The sequence below is a fragment of the Anolis sagrei genome, chromosome 1 (assembly GCF_037176765.1).
Source record: "Anolis sagrei isolate rAnoSag1 chromosome 1, rAnoSag1.mat, whole genome shotgun sequence".
Classification (NCBI taxonomy): domain Eukaryota; kingdom Metazoa; phylum Chordata; class Lepidosauria; order Squamata; family Dactyloidae; genus Anolis; species Anolis sagrei.
The window spans coordinates 243,532,933-243,550,251 of NC_090021.1; the positions used below are offsets into that span (position 1 = coordinate 243,532,933).

General features: G+C 41.5%; 1 protein-coding gene across 18 annotated transcripts in view; it reads left to right on the plus strand.

Moving 5' to 3' along the window:
- The window catches only part of BRSK2 (BR serine/threonine kinase 2), a 477,737-nt gene that overhangs the window by 369,733 nt on the left and 90,685 nt on the right, over positions 1 to 17,319 (plus strand). For all 18 annotated transcript variants that reach the window (XM_060768843.2, XM_060768877.2, XM_060768852.2 and 15 more), the window contains exon 5: positions 3,681 to 3,797. In XM_060768843.2, the coding sequence (XP_060624826.2) occupies positions 3,681 to 3,797 (117 nt within the window). The remainder of the gene's footprint in view (positions 1 to 3,680; positions 3,798 to 17,319) is intronic.

Consider the following 17,319-nt stretch of genomic DNA (forward strand, 5'->3'; position numbering starts at 1 on the left):
ATTGCCTGGGGCCATGTCTGCTGGGATAGGCAAGCAGAGCTCATAGTAATCTCTATTTATGTGTTTATGTGGGAACAAGTGAACAAGAAGAGATTTGTCTGTATCCTCCCCAATGAGAGGAGAGCACTGCTTTAAAAGCTGTATGTCACAACTTCTTGTAAAATCCTATATTTTTTTATTAAGGAATAATAAAAGACATTTGCGAGGTGGAAGTTGAGGCATTCACAAAATGCCAAATATTATGCAGAAGCATCCTGAAAATAGTTCTAATAAATTGAATGTCAGCATCCACACAACCGGATGATTATGACTTCTTCTTTCCAACACTCAAAAGTCATTTGTTAGTAGCCTTTCCTCTTTGGGGCTACATTTTCTGCCCAGAGCATCACAGACCTATGGACACAGGAAGTGATAGGCATCTGTGCTTATGACACACTATTGCCTATCAAACTCTTAATATATCTAATCTAAAGGCATCCAGTAAGCAAAAAAAAAGGAAGGCCTAGGGTTAAAGAGAAGGGTGAATGAGCCTACAGAGTAAAGCCAGAAGGAAGAGCAATCTTAGTAATGAGCTATATGCCAGGTTTCACTTGCAAAGGTGTTTGCTTGAATCACCATTCTAGACTGAGAGATAGAAAGCATTGGGTCCTGCCAAAGAACTGATTAATTGCGAATCAGTCAATATGATAAATGCATAATGGTGCAGAAGAGATTTTTTTTCCTTTAAAGACTTCTGTGTGATTCTTGAAGAGTCAATTGAAGAAGACCTATGCTCATTGTTGACAGGGATAGATGGACCATTAATCTATTTTTTAAAAAAATCTGTTCATTTTTTTTAAAAAAAGATTGCAACACTGCAGAAGTACTCTCTTTTCATTTCTTTGAACAGTTGGATTGTATACTATGAGCTATGTGCCACACATTGGGAGGGGGGGGGGGACATTTTTCCAGGCTTTGCTCCTTTGTATAATTTTGTCATCAGGTATTCTCAGGGCCCCTCATCCTTCATTCTGACTTCCCCTCTCTCTGCCCCAACTCATTTCTTGCATGCATACCCTCATAAGTACAAATACTCTTTGAAAGCAGTCCTTTTGCAGACTGTGTAAACTTTCAGTTTGCTTCATCATCTGCAGAAATTTCTAATTACCATCCTAGATGGGATTAGATAGGATAGTCTTTCTGATATTCTGACTCCCACTTTCATCTTCCTTCTTAGTTTGTATGTCTCTCTTTCTTTGCTTGTTCACCAAAGCCACTGTTTTATTTAATTCTTATTTCCAAATGATGTGGAGAAAGCCCTCAAGGAATTTCACCCTCTAGGACAATGAAAGGGTATTGTGCCCTCTCTTCACTTACAGAGAGAAAAGGCGTCACCAACCATGTAAGACATGAAACCAGAGAGATCAGCTGGAAAACAATAAATTTAAGTTCATTTCCTCTGCAATGTTCGCTTAAATGCTGTGTAATTAGCACACATTGTGGATTTTTATTTTCATTCATTTTGGCACAAGGAGCTTCTTTTTGCATATAAATTATACAATTCAGTCTGTTGAACTATTACAGAAATTGCAGCTACTGACTTCCTTACGTCTCCCTCTGCCCTCTCACAATTTCTGTTGGAGTTTGAAGGCAATGTTTAGCTATATAGGTATCCTCCATACTTTTTATTGCAGGTAACCCATGCCACCAGCATTACACATCTGATGATCTCCCTGTGTTTACAGTTACAGGAAAACGGTGTATTTGCTTACCATGCTGAAAATAGTTCCACGTTGATCTTCCTTAGCTTATTTCATTCTGAAACTATATGTGTGCAGAAATGCTGTAAATCTAATGACATGATAGTCCTTTGAAAATCTGTTATGTTCTTGTAATCTTTATCATCTATTGCAATTTTTTTTAAAAAAAAAACAGAATTTCAAAATAAATTGGTTTGTTTGTTTGTATATTTATCCCACATGCACAAATACCAGTTTTTCCTCAAGAATCTTCCAGAGGAATAAGAAAGATGAAAATATTGAAGATGTTGTAAATAAAGTTTGAAACACAGTTTTCACCCCAATAAGTTATGTCAAATATTGAAGATCAGGAACGTTCTTAAGGAAGGACTAATTGTTACTACTGTACTCAGTGATATTTTATATAAAGTTTTGTATCAGCTTAGAAAAGGTCAGGTATTGGATGTCTCCCTGGAGGCTTAAGCATAAACTAACTGTACTTTGTTTCTACATAGAACCCAGATGAAATTAGTTGGAGATCATACTCAGAAATTTAGGTGTGTTTTGACAGTCCTAACATCCAAATCAAAAGCTAATTCCAATTATTTTAATTACTATAATGCTTTTTGGGATCTGCAGAATCTGGGATCTGGGTCCATAAGGCTACTGATGCTAGGATGCTGATCTGCTGATCTGCTAGGATGATTGGAATAAAATAATAATGAATTCGCTCATTTCTATAGAAGTGAAACTAGCAGAGAGCAAGAGTGCAAACAACTTTCAGATGATTCTCAACATCAAAGTAGTCAGATACAGAACAATGTTTCCTTAGAAACAAAAGTTGACTAATGGATTGTCAGGCCTGAGAATATTTTAATGGTATGAGTGGTTGCAGATTGTAGCCTTCAGGAAAAGAGACATCAATTTTTCCTAGCTGTCTTTCACCAGAGACCCTCGGTATGACTTTAAGCCTCAACTGGTTGGTATGTATCAATAAAAGGAGTGGTGGTAACCTGTGACATTTCCAGAACATTTAGGACTACAACTCTCATCCCTGACTATTGGCTTGATAGAAGTTGTGGTCTAGCAATCTCTGCTCCTGAATTAGAAAAGCAAATTGAAATTGCTTCAGGTCAGCAAGCTGATGCCATCCAGATCCTGGATTTGTGTTGATACATAATCTGTTCAGTTTTTCAAAGCAGGAGAAAATCTATCACAAACTGGCTTATTTTCTCCATGGCCAATGAAACTAAACCAAAGATGTTATTAAAGAACCAAGCTCCATGTATGAGGGTTTTTTTTTTAAGTAAGGTCTGTTTTGTTGTAGACACTAGTAGTTCATGCGCATACCGCAACGAGCGTGTGCGTCGTGTACCGGCATGCCTTGGGAACAACTGTGCTCAGTTTCCGCTCTGTAGCTAACCTGTACGGTTCTGTTCTGTGCTTTAAAAATGTTTGAGACTATCAACTCACCTTCCGCATGTGAGGTTTGCTCAGTGATACGGTTTTTGTCAGCAAGGAACCTGCCTGCTGCAGAAATTCATTGACAGATTTGTGAAGTGTACGGTGATACTGTTATGAGTGAAAGCAAAGTGCGTAAGTGGGTATGACAATTCAAAGATGGCCGTGACAACGTCCATGATGAGGACCGCTCCGGTCGCCCTTCTTTGATTACAGTGAACTCTTGGTTATCGGAGCAGTTGGCAAGTTTTTATGAAGAGGGTATTTTAAAATTGGTTCAGAGGTATGATAAGTGTTTGAACAAACTTGGCAACTATGTCGAAAAATAGAATGAAGTATGTACTTTCTGAAAATAAATTTACTTTTTTGAAATAAACTTTTTTTGTGTACTTATGTTCAAATGGACCTTACTTTAAAAACACCCCTTGTATTAGATGCATTTGACATGAGATGGTGCAACTGCTCTCTGTCTTACTCTGTGATCTGGTCCTGTCTTTACAGCCACAGGGATTTAAAACCAGAAAACTTATTGCTGGATGAAAAGAATAATATCCGGATAGCAGACTTTGGGATGGCATCACTGCAAGTTGGTGACAGTTTGCTTGAAACAAGTTGTGGGTAAGTTACAGTGAAGTCATTAAGTGGTGATGGTGAACTAGTCCATGACTACTTGTAATGCTAAATCCTCAAGATGCAGAGACTAGGGAGCAGCAACCACAGAGAAATAAGCTTGTGGGCCACTTTGGTTTGCCACTTTGGGAAGAATTATGCTGGATTAAGTCACCTATTGACTAGATCAGCTGGAACTCTTGTGATCACATATGCCTTTTTAGTTATGTCCAATCCTTTGCCTTGGAGACTGTGTGACCTCATTTCTACCATTAAACTCGGGAGTGGGCAACTCTATGGGGAGAAAGTGGCCAATTTTTCCATCCCCTCCTGCAAGCCACACTCTTGACAAAGAGCCCAAAATACTTTGTTTCCCCTCCAATTTACCTTCAAAATAATGTCAGGAAGTAACATAGCATCACATTAGTTTGAAGGAAAAATAGAGGGGAAAGAAGAAATGTGTTAGCAAGTGGGATGTTAGGTGAAGTTGGGAAGGATGTTTTGTGGGTTGTGGTTTGGAGCTGATTTTGACCTGGAAATGTTGGTTTATTTTATGTGGTTCAGGGATTGGTGATAATCTTCAGGAGCAGCACTTTCCTCACCCTTGGTTTAATGGATTACTTTTATGGAAAGGAATAATGCAGTAATGGTTATTCTCTGGTGACTTCCCACTGAGTTATGCTTTTCCAGACTTTATCCATATTTCATATCTGCACAGAAAAATCGTGTGATGTTTAGAGGTGGAGGTTCTGAAATCCTGTTTCCTTTGTCAACCCTTATTTAAAATAAAATTCAAAGAAACATAATGCATTCGAGCTTGACTGTCTGAGGTGTAGGGGTTTGCTTTGTCTCTTTTACGGAGGAGACATAGAGGCGTTTTGATGACATAGCTTCCATGCTTTATAGAGTTCTACTCACAGTGGGAGAGAGAGGCATGCAGTAGATAAATGAAATTGCCTACGCAAGCTTACGTAAGGGCTCTTAAAAAATAACCACCATAAACAAGCAAAGGCTCATTTTATCTTTCTGTAAAAACTGTGATTTCATAATCTATATGTACAGAGAAATGCATTTCACATGTAATCCTTTCTTTCTCTGGACTGTCCCTCTGTGAACTTCTAAATATCCTTATCACAAATGCCTACGTATAGAAAATAGAACTTCTAGATATGCTTTTAAAATTGATCAAGACTATAACAGTGAAGTTTTCCCTTGTGTTTGGACTACTATGGAGATTCAATTGCAGGTTTCCCCAGGAGTTTAGACTTGCATTTTTACAGAAACTATTGTATGCTGCCACCACCTAATGGTAGAAACAAGAAAGAGCTTTACTGAAAACGTCTCTTAGCCAATAGATTTACACATCCCTTTCCAAGGAAAATGCATTGAATAGCAGGATCTTCTGGATTATTTATTTATTTATTTATTTATTTATTTATGTTTTGCTTCCTGTGAAAATGCCAATCTTCTGGACAGCTTTGCTACTTGTCAAAATACCCAAAGATTTATAGTTAGCATTACTGTAAGTTAACTTGCTCCTCTTTACAGGAGTCCCATAGATTGAAATAAAGGCTGAGAAAGAACAGAACATAATTTATGGAATCCATATTTGTGTGCTACAGTTGTCACATACATGCTTTTCTTTCCTTTCCTCATCTATCAACTAACCCTGTGGATCATCAAAAAGCAACAGAAAATGCACATAAGATTAAACAGAATGTCCATCAAATAAATATCTTTTAAAATAAAAGCCATCTATGCATATCATCCAGCAAATTATTACCTACTAACTTGGGGACCCAGCAATGCCCAGATTATTTGAAAAAGGCATTGTTTGTTTTGGGGTGTCAGGTATTCTCAGTTTGGTGTGGGTGAACAACAATTCCCAGAATCACGAGTCAATCCTCCCCAAACCCTGCCAGTATTCAAAGTTGGCCGTTTTGGGTCTCTGTGCCAGGTTTGGTCAAGATCCATTATCACTTGGGTTTCGTGCTCTCTGGATGAGGGTGAACTACAACTTCCAGATTCCTGGGAGGATCTTCCCGAAACACCTGTCAGTTTTCACAGTTGGCTGTGTTGAGTCTGTGTGCCAAGTTTGGTCCAGATCTGACGTTGGCAGGGTTCAGTGTTCTCTGGATAAGGATGAACTATAACTTCCAGATTCCCAGGGCAATCACCCCAAAACCCTGTCAGTATCCACAGTTGGCTGTGTTGAATCTGTGTGCCAAGCCTGTGTTGAATCTGTGTGCCAATCAGTTGTTGGCTGGGTTCAGTGGTCTCTGGGTGCAGGTGAACTACAACTCCAAAAATCAAGGCCAGTTCCCACAAACCCCTGCAGTATGTTCAGTTGGTCACGGGGCTTCTCTGTGCCAAGTTTGATGGAGTTCCATTGTTGGTAGGAGTCACTGTTTCTCTGGATGCAGGTGAACTATAACTCCCTTTTCCCCAAACCTGTTCAGTATGTTCTGTTGATCATGAGGCTTCTCTGTGCCAAGTTTGGTCCTGGTCTATTGTTGCTGGGGGTCACTGTTCATCTGGATGGTGAACTACAGCTTCCCAAATCAAGGTCAATTCCCCCCAAACCCCTGCAGTATGTTGAGTTGGTCACAGGGATTCCTTGTGCCAAGTTTGGTCCCGATCCATCATTGGTGAGGTTTGATTGCAGGTGAACTATAAATCCCAGTACCTACAACTAACAAATGCCAAGGCTGATTCAATCCCAAAGCCACCAGTATTAAAATTTGGGCATATTTGGTATGCATGTCAAATGTGGCCCAGATCCATGGTTTTCGTTTACAGTGCTCTCTGGGTATAGGTGAACTATAATTCCTATAAATCAAGGTGAATTTCCCCCAAAATCCTCCTGCATTTTTTGCTGGTCATGGGGGTTCTGTGTACCATCGTTGGTGGGGTCCAAAGTGCTCATTGATTACAGTTGTTGTATTCAGTTATTGATTGATTCCTCTGTTTGCTGTGTACCATAGAAAAGGGTTAATTAAGGGAGAGGCAGTGGGTGGGGTCATGCAAAGGGTTATGGGATATGCAGTGAATGGGGCCATGCAAACGAGAGACGAAGGAACCTTGAGAGGTGTCTTTGGTGGAGGAAAAACAGAAAATCTAGGCAGAAATGGTCGCCGTCTGAAATCCTTCACTTGAGTGGTGGGCAGGATGGCGTTTGTGAATGACATTGGCAGGGCTCCTGGACATGTTCATAGTATCCTGCAATGACAGTTTGGGAGGACAATGGGTGTCTCCTGCTCATTGGGAACTATAGCCTGTTTGTGGAGCCTGGACTCTGTCTGTGTAAGCAGACATCCCTGCCACATACACACATTTTCACTTTTATTATGTGTATAAATAAAAACAACTCCATCTCAGAATCTAGAGGCAACCTGAATAGGAAAGATACAATCTATGTCCAGAATCATAGAGTTGGAAGAGACCTCATGGGTCATCCAGTCCAGAATGGCAAGTGGAAGTTGGCCAAAAGGACTTCACTTCACTGGGGATTTTACAGTGAGGGTGCCGTGTTTAATAAAAGTTCTAATCTTATTTATCTTTCCATTCACTTGGTAGTGGAAGTAGTAGTAGTTTATTTCATTTACATGGTATGAATGTTCTCTTTTTGATAGCCTGAGCATGATCCTTATCCTACATGTGGCACGGGAATTGTGAAGGTGAACTAGGTAGATTCTTTAAGAGAAAGTCAAGCAAACCAGTTTCCTTGGCTTAAAAAATCCTCCATGAGGTATAGAAAATAGAAAATATGTGTCAATAATAACCAGCTGTCTTCAGTGTTAATCTAATGGACCCAAAAGTCACATCCATTCCTTAGTGCAGTATCATCATGTCACATTTTTGACATACCCTTTCTTTTCCTCCAAAAGCTGCCTTGGGCCAGAGCTCCCATGCAGTTTGATATCCTTAGTAATGTATCAATGAGCTGCGATTTTAGATTGCCCTGTAAGATTATTCCAGTTTGCAGGGAACCACTCAGTAGGTAGCATACGAGATGGCACAGTCAGTGTTGCCTAGAATCTGGGTGGGTGAGTGGGATATCTGTGGAGAGTTATGGAATTCAAACCTTGATGCCTGGAGCTGAACATACCTCCATGCACTGATACACTAATAAAGAAATCAATGGAACACAAGAGGTGTGTCTGTGTAACAAACAGAAAATAGCAACTCTGTGATCCCCTGCCTTGCAGATACATTATAAGAGCAATCACTAAGCCTCCATGTGAGCTATTACACCACCTCATTAATTCTCCTGGCATGTGGCCCAGCATGGCTGATGCTCATTCTTTGTAACATATCTGGTAAGAAGAAGGGGAAATCTGCAATGTCATGCTAGACAAATGCAGGTGTATGTGTGTGTTGAAGTATCCATAAAGAGCAGCAGAATTTTGATCTCATGAAAAAAAAATCTTTTCCTGAAGCTCTTAGCAAACCATGCTCAGTCGTTTACATGGCAACATTTACACCTTTGCTTAGTTCTCAATGTATAACCAGTACCTTTGGTCACTTTGTTAAAGTTATGTGCATTTCATATAACTTCCAGCTATAGATAGATCAGATGAAATTGGCACCATTGCTTATCTCTAGATCAAATGGAGTTTGATGCAACAGCAAACCAGATATATTCTGTATGTCACATGAAAACATTAGTGTGCATGCAGAGATTAGAGATCTTTATTTAAGGAGCAAAGACTAAATGCTTGAAGAAAGAAACTAAGCTTTATTGTAGGAAATCCATTGTAAGGTAGGACAGATACCCAGGATACTGATGTAACCTAGCCACATCTTGGAAGGTTGAAATAGGTGGAGAAAGAGTATCAGTTTACAAAACAAAGGGCGTAAGGACAGGTAGTCATGGAGCAGTGGTTCCCAACCTTTTTTTTACCCAGGACCACTTGACCAGAGACCACTTTGACCAGGGACCACACTCCAACATTAATACCAAAAGAGTTACCAATCAGTTTTTGCTCAATTTTAAATTCGATTTGGTTATTTGGGGTACTGATTGAGAAAATTCCATTGGATAGATCACATCACCTCTAGTTCCTGATACAGAACATCTGCTCGCCCACAGAAAACCATATTTAATTATCTAGAGCTGCTGTGGTAGTAGTAATCTTTTGTGGGTAGTCAGCCTCTCCCTTCCTGACATCCTCGTTGCCTCAGCACTGTAAGAGGGCTTCACAAGACCAGTCACTCTTGTTGCTGCGTGGTTTCGAGGCACGGTCCACAGATTGGGAACAGCTGTCATAGAGTGAGACACTTCAGATCACTCAAACTATCTAACCGTATTACTATGGCCCACTATAAAGCCTTCTCCACTCTTCTGTACTTATTCTATTACATTTCCAACAGAAAAAAAATTCAGTTAAAGATTTCTTAGTACAGATCCTAGTTTCCATCTTTCAATCTTAACATTCACTGCAAGTTACTTATTAGATCAGCACAGATTGTTTGCTCCAGATAAAAAATAAACCACCCTCAAGGAAGTGATAAGAAGTCTGGCCTTGGTTGTTTTCATATATCTTGTAGTACATTGAAGGAGCAGACTAACTGTTAATGAACACAATTTTCTTACTAACTGATTACACCTCAAACCTTGCTTGTAGTATATTGCCTATTGCTGGTATCCTCAGTTGTTTACAACTTCACAGGGAAAGAGGACTGCACAGGTTTAAATACTTATGCGAGCACATATATACTTGCAGTTGCCCCTTAAGAGTAAGAATATGGCATATATAAAGTTTGCTAGAAGGATGGCTAACCCAGAAGCTCTGCTTTCTGTAAAAATTGCATAGCCAAACAAGTTTTGTGTGGGAAAGCTAGTCTCTAAAGCACAAGGGTAATTCAGCAAGTCTTTGCATTTCTCCAGGAGCCAGAGAGGCCCATGAGCAAACAACAGAGTGTAGATGGAGCTGGGGAGTTGGCATGATACAGCTTTTATTAGTTCAGATTTCTTCATTCTCTCGCTTGCTTTTACCTTCCGGGCAAAGGAAATTCAAGGCAATTAAATGCTGAGAAGGCTCTCCCATCTGTCCCAGAGCCACTTCTCCACTGCATGATACTTTTATGATATTGCAGATAGCTGGTTATAATCCCTAAATGCTTGGCTGTCATCAGAGGGAAAGTCAAGATGGCTTTGTTATTAAGGCTGGGATGCAAGAAGTTCTTCTCTCAATCTCCTTTTTTGACCTAGTATTACCATCACAAATAGGGAGGTGTATATTTTCCCCACTTACACTCCAGAAGAAGCACTTTCCCTAATTACTTGAACAAATTTGTTGATTGAACATGTGCACCAAAATATTTATATTAGGAGAACACTGAACACAAATTGTATACAGTAAGAAAATTGCATACAAAATTTTGGAAAAAAATTGTCTCTATATGTAAAAAGTATGTTGAAAATATGGAGAAAATGCACTGCACAGCCTGGAAGAAATTCCATGTGTTTTAAAAAAAACACACACACACACAAGGAGCTACAACATTCTGATGGGTTGAGTGAAAGTAGTTCAGAATTGCCCATCTTTATTACGAGTAACTCTGCTGTAAAAACAAACCTTACTTTTCTCCCACTATCTGTGTTTCTTAGCAACTATAGATCTGGGCCATAGACTTTCAAAACAATAACTGCTAGAAATATGTACATTACTATTAGTGTCCTTTTAGTCCAATTCTTCTATGCAGCCTTCCAAATACTTAAACATAGTAGCCATGCTACTGGAACGATGCCACTAAAATAAAGATATAAGTAGAAATCATCGTTGTTCAAAGCACTTTCATGTCCTGGTCAAATTATGCATTCATTATAGTGTTATAGGAGGATACAAGCTTTCACAATGTATGTGAGATTCAGTACCATAATGGAAAGGTTTATCAAGGTATAAATGCCCTATACAATCATATACCCAATAGATATAATTAATTTTTTGTGTTTAATTTTTCTCTTTCTCACTGTCAGTGATCCTTGCCACCACCGGCAGCACTGTCTTACCCTGTCATAAATGTGGTAATCTGTAAGGACACCTGGTTGCAACAGGCTAACATAGCTTTGTAAATACAGTTGAGTCTCACTTATCCAATCTTAACTCATCCAACATTCTGTATTATCCAACGCAGTCTGCCTCCTGCCCAAATCTACAGCTGTTTCAATACATTGCGATGTTCTGGTACTAAATTCATAAATACAGTAATTACTACATAATGTTACCATGTATTGAACTGCTTTTTCTGTCAGTTTGTTGTAAAACATGATGTTTTGGTGCTTAATTTGTAAAATCATAATGTATTTTGACATTTAATGGGCTTTTCCTTAATCCCTACTTATTAGACAACATTTTCTGTTATCCAACGTTCTGCCGGCTCGTTTATGTTGGATAAGCGAGACTCTATTGTATCTCATTTTTTGATATGGAACTTCCCATGAATTTGTATCTTTTTCTTATTGGTAGGAAACTAGTCACTCCCTCACTAAAATTACTTGGGATCAGCTCTGGCAGTGTATAAAAGAAAAGTTAGAATCTTTTAGTAGAGGCCACATTTAGGGGCTGGGTTTTTGTTGTTTCCATGTTGCTTCTGTTACTCTCCTGGAAATAAATTTCCACTTCCTTGTTATATTGTTCTTTTTTTATTTTGCACAGTTACAAATTCTCCCTTTTTCTTTTCACAGCTTGAACAAATTGAATCCCTGATATACAAGAATTGCTGCGGGCAGCCAGGCAGATTGAGAAACAAGCTACTGTGCTGTGTCTCGGTGCTGCCTCACTTAAAATCCCTCAGCTCAAAATGAGCAGTAACTATGGTGAAGCTGACACATCTATATGGTTTACCTCCGCCTCCAACCTAAATCCCTAAAGAGGCATTCTTTACCAAAAAACCTGGCATGGTTGATAAGAGGTTCTTAACTGTTTCTATGCAGCGGCATCTTACATTGGTGACTCTGTAGGGAATCCTTTCTTTGATCCAAAAAGCTACATGTACGTGGGAGGAATGACAGACTAATTTCCAACCCAATTTTAATTTGTGTGGTGGTAAAGAATTACACTTACTAGTATACCTCTGTTCCAATTGTTATTTGGGACGTATTGTGAATAGCTGGTACTACAAGCCACACATTCTTTTCTATTCCTTTTCTTACTTCTGATTTCATTGCATTGATTTTGTGTCATTGAAAAGGTACTGAAAACCCCATAATATTTTTAATAAATAATATTTCCTGTGAAGTATCCCAAAAAAGCATTGTTGTCACTTGACAAAACAATTGAACTGCTCACATATTTCATTCTTCTAATATTCTTTTTCTATGTAGACTGTATAAAACACTGAGCAGTATATGAATATATTTGGGAATGGGGGAGTATAACTTAGTTTAATTTGGAAATAAATGTGACATGGAATATGTGCCATATCCCTCAGAAAGCCAGGGAAGGAAATGCCTCTAAAGCTAAGACAGACAATTTTGGAAGATTGAGGAAAAACTTTCTCCTTCATGGATCATATTAGGCCTCAAAATGCAAAACATTAACAATCAAAATCAAAAAGAGAGGCAGCTTATGTTCCATTTTTGTGGGTTAATTTTTAATGGACACAAATCTACTGCATCTGGTCCTTCTGGGAACAGAAAAACTATTTGGGATGGGCAGGGAAGGATTAATAAGGGTTCCTTGGGTAACACAAATGGCTTTTGGAGGCTTCTTCATCTAGAGTAGTCTTAGCATGCTGAGAAGGGGGCTGTTTTCTTATTGGTTATCTTGTAACTTCATAGATAACTTCATCTATAGTGGCCTGTAAATTAGAGATAAACTTGGTTTTAAAATCTTTGGCAATGTGCTAGTAATGTTAATCTCAGCTCTGCTTACAAAAGACTGAAAGCTAAAGAAGCCTTGGCCATTGTCACTCCAAATTCAAGGGCTGGAGTATATATATACACTCATGTATAAGTCAATCTCATTTATAATTTGAGGAAACTGTATGAGTGATGGATAAGTAGGCCGATTGGGGGGTGGGGGTTGATATTTTTACTAAAAATTTAGACATGCATGAGTATATAGGATAAAGTTGAGATACAGGGCCTTCTATCAGCATGTTAACACAAGGAGAAAATAGAAATGACACATTAGCTAATTATGTCTCTTATATTTTGCATTTGAAAATCAGAATGTACATGGCCAACAAATTGACATGTGGTTGGAATGTAGTGAGGGAAAACATGGAAAACAGTAGAGATGGCAGCAGTTTGTTTTTGCCTGAGTCTACTTAGAAGGGCAAGATTCCACCTGCTCCTGTCTTCTCATCCCACTGGCATATCTGAGTGCAATAAACATTTCCATTTTGAACTGAGTATGCAGCAGTTGAGGTCAGCTGAGGACACAGTAATAGGGGATTGAAACTAGAACACAATAAAAGGAGCAGAGAAAGTGGGGCAGCAAAGGAGTGATCAAGACTGCTAATTTGGAACAGCTGGAGGATACTGATAATTGTTGCTTAATGAAACGTATTTTATTGGTGAGAAATCAGAGACCCCAGTGGGTCTGTTGATCCCATAATGATCCATTGACTGAGTCAGTCAATCTTTTCTTCCCATCCTTGTGGAGAGGAGAGGGGAATGCTTACTCTTTTATATCCCCCCCCCCCCGATGTTTGTTGTTGTTGTGTGCCTTCAAAACATTTCTGATTCATGGCATCGCTAAGGCAAGCCTGCCATTGCCAACAGTTTGTCTGGCCTGCATCAGCAGCTGCTGGATGCTTGGACACCCTCGATGGACTGTCACCTTGTCGTGGTGAGGGGGCATGCGTGTTCCGATGAACCTGTAGGCACAACAACTGGAGTCGTGCACTCCCAGGAGTGGCTGCGGGGGCGTTCCCAGACCAAGCACAGTCCGAAGACCCAAAGACCTCAACGGCGGAGCAGGCGGAGGATAACATGGCACATGTTACAATGGCTGCGAAGGCGGAAGAAGGCTGCAACAGACTGAGAAGCCACGGTCATTGTGTTAAACTACATCACCAGTGGAACCTCACTCTGTGAAGACTGTGTGTTGATCAGTTGTGCACTGACCTCCACACATTAAAAAAAACCCACGCACAGGCGTCTTCCAAAGAAAATAAAAACAAACCAACCAAAGTCCCATGGCGATCAGCGAGTGGCAACGGGGGCAGGACTGTGAAATCTGGAAGCCCCTAGTCACAGACTGGCACATGGGCGGTGGGTACGGACTCAGTCGTTCTACCTCAAGGTCCGAGGCAGTTGAGTAGTTCGGCAGCTGTATCCGCGACTGAGCAGCCCTATTGAGGATCCACTCTGCTCACCCCACATGGGGAGGGGGCTAGAAAAGGACTGCCTGAAGAAGACCAAAGACTGCACGGAGTTGGCTTTGCTATCAGGAATGATCTGGTGAAACATCTGACCGAAGCACCCACTGGCATCAACGAACGACTCTCAACCCTCCGAACTGATCTTGCCAAAAACCAACAGGCAACCATCATAAGTGCCTATGCACCAACACTAGATGCTGATGAAGACATCAAGGAGAAATTCTACTGTCAGCTGGACACCGTCCTATCGGGGATACCTAAGGAGGACAAAATCATCCTCCTGGGGGACTTCAATGCAAGAGTCGGGCGAGACTTCGACCTGTGGCCAGGGACCATCGGAAAAGACGGGGTTGGAAACACCAACTCAAACGGCATCCTGCTTCTCACCAAATGTGCAGAACACAACCTTGTCATCACCAACACGCTCTTCCGGCAGAAAAACAAGTTCAAGACATCATGGAAGCACCCCCGGTCAAAGCATTGTCATGTCTTAGACTATGTAATCACACGTGCCAGAGACCACCATGAGGTGCTCCTCACAAGAGCCATGACAGGTGCTGACGACTGCTGGACTGACCACAGGCTAATCCGATCAACGATGGCTCTCAAGATTGCCCCCAAGCGCAGGCTCCAAGGAAGAAAGACAAGGCACAAAATGAACACCCAAGCCCTTCAGGAGTCCTCCAGACGAGCCCATCTCCAAACAGCACTCAAGAACCATCTACCCACAGAACACCCCGAAAATGTTGAGGAACATTGGAACAAACTGAAGACCTCCATCATCACAGCCTGCGAAGAAACTATTGGATATCAAACCAAGAAACATCAAGATTGGTTTGACGAAAATGACATCGAGATCCAACAGCTAATTGACAAGAAAAGGAAAGCCTCCCAAACATGGCAGAGAGACATCAACTGTGCTGCTAAGAAAAAGATCTACGCCAGTGCAAAAGCTGAAGTCCAAAGAAGGACAAGAGAACTCAAGAACATCTGGTGGACAAAGAAGGCTGAAGAAATCCAACACCTGGCAGATACTCATGATGCTCAGGGATTCTTCAAAGCCACAAAGGTCATCTATGGACCAAGAAACCATGGCATACAGCCTCTACGCTCATCAGATGGAACCAAACTCCTGAAGGACCAAAAGTCAATTGCACTACGTTGGAAAGAACACTACCAAAGCCTCCTGAACCGCAGCTCCAATGTGGCCGAAGAGGGCGTCTCACAAATCCCGCAACAACAAACCAGGGATGAGCTTGCAGCACTGCCCAGTCTGGAAGAAGTCAGCAATGCCATCAGCCAACAAAAGAATAACAAAGCCAGCGGACCGGATGGGATCTCTGCTGAAATCTTTAAAGAGGGAGGACCCGAGCTGACACACCAACTCCACCAGCTCATAGAAAAAGTGTGGGTGACCGAGAAAATCCCAGCAGACTTCAAGGATGCCACCATCATCACCCTCTTCAAAAAAGGGGAAAGAACAGACTGCGGAAACTATCGAGGTATCTCCCTTCTAACCTCTGCTGGGAAAATCCTCGCAAGAATCCTTGCAAACCGCCTTCTGCCCCTCTCAGAAGACACCCTCCCAAATCCCAGAATGGCTTCCGCCCCTCCAGAGGAACCATGGACATGATCTTCACTGCACGACAGCTCCAAGAAAAATGCAGAGAACAAAATCAACCTCTGTACATGGCATTCATCGACCTTGCAAAGGCATTCGACAGTGAACCTCAGCGCTCTCTGGACCATCCTCCAAAAAATCGGGTGCCCAAGCAAATTTGTGAACATCCTGCGGCTCCTCCATGATGACATGATGGCAACAGTCTTGGACAGCAATGGCTCCCAAAGTGACCCATTTAAGGTGGAATCGGGTGTCAAACTTTATTCTCCATCTTCATCGCCATGATACTACACCTTGTTGATGGGAAGCTTCCCACCGGAGTGGAAATCATCTATCGGACAGACGGCAAGCTATTTAACCTCAGCAGACTGAAAGCCAAAACCAAGGTCACAACAACATCTGTTATAGAACTCCAGTATGCTGATGACAACGTCGTCTGTGCGCATTCAGAAGAAGATCTACAAGCCACTCTAAACACCTTTGCAGAAGCATACGAGAAGCTCGGCTTGTCATTGAACATTGAAAAAACCAAGGTGCTTTTCCAGCAGTCACCAGCCATCCCCTCTCCAATGCCAGTGATACAGCTTAATGGTGTAACATTAGAAAATGTTGATCATTTCCGCTACCTTGGCAGCCACCTCTCCACCAAAGTCAACATCGACGCCGAAATACAACACCGCCTGAGCTCTGCAAGCGCAGCATTTTTCCGAATGAAGCAGAGAGTGTTTGAGGACCGGGACATCCGTAGGGATACCAAGGTGCTTGTTTATAAAGCTATTGTCCTCCCAACCCTGCTCTATGCCTGTGAGACGTGGACTGTCTACAGACGTCACATGCAACTCCTGGAACGATTCCATCAGTGCTGCCTCCGGAGAATCCTGCAAATCTCTTGGGAAGACAAGCGGACAAATGTCAGCGTGCTGGAAGAAGCAAAGACCACCAGCATTGAAGCGATGGTCCTCCGCCACCAACTCCGCTGGACCGGCCATGTTGTCCGGATGCCCGACCACCGTCTCCCAAAGCAGCTGCTCTACTCCGAACTCAAGAACGGAAAACGGAATGTTGGAGGACAGAAAAAGAGATTTAAAGATGGGCTCAAAGCCAACCTTAAAAACTCTGGCATAGACAGTGAGAACTGGGAAGCCCTGGCCCTTGACTGCTCCAGCTGGAGGTCAGCTGTGACCAGCAGCGCTGCAGAACTTGAGGAGGCATGAGTGGAGGGTGAAAAAAAAAAAGAAACGTGCCAAGAGGAAGGCGCGTCAAGCCAACCCCGGCCGAGACCGCCTTCCACCTGGAAACCAATGCCCTCACTGTGGAAGAAGATGCAGAGCAAGAATAGGGCTCCGCAGCCACATACGGACCCACAAGAATATTGGAAGACAATCATCCTCGGAAAGCGAGGGATCGCCTAAGGTGAAGGATGCTTGGAAGGGGTTAATCTGACTCAGCTGTTTGGAAGGAGTCAAGCTGACCTCCCCTTCTTAAGGAATGCATCACAGGGTCCTATGATGACCTGTACAGCCATGAAGAAATGAGCCTCTGCTAGGAATCTCTAAGAGAATCTCTGGAAGAGAT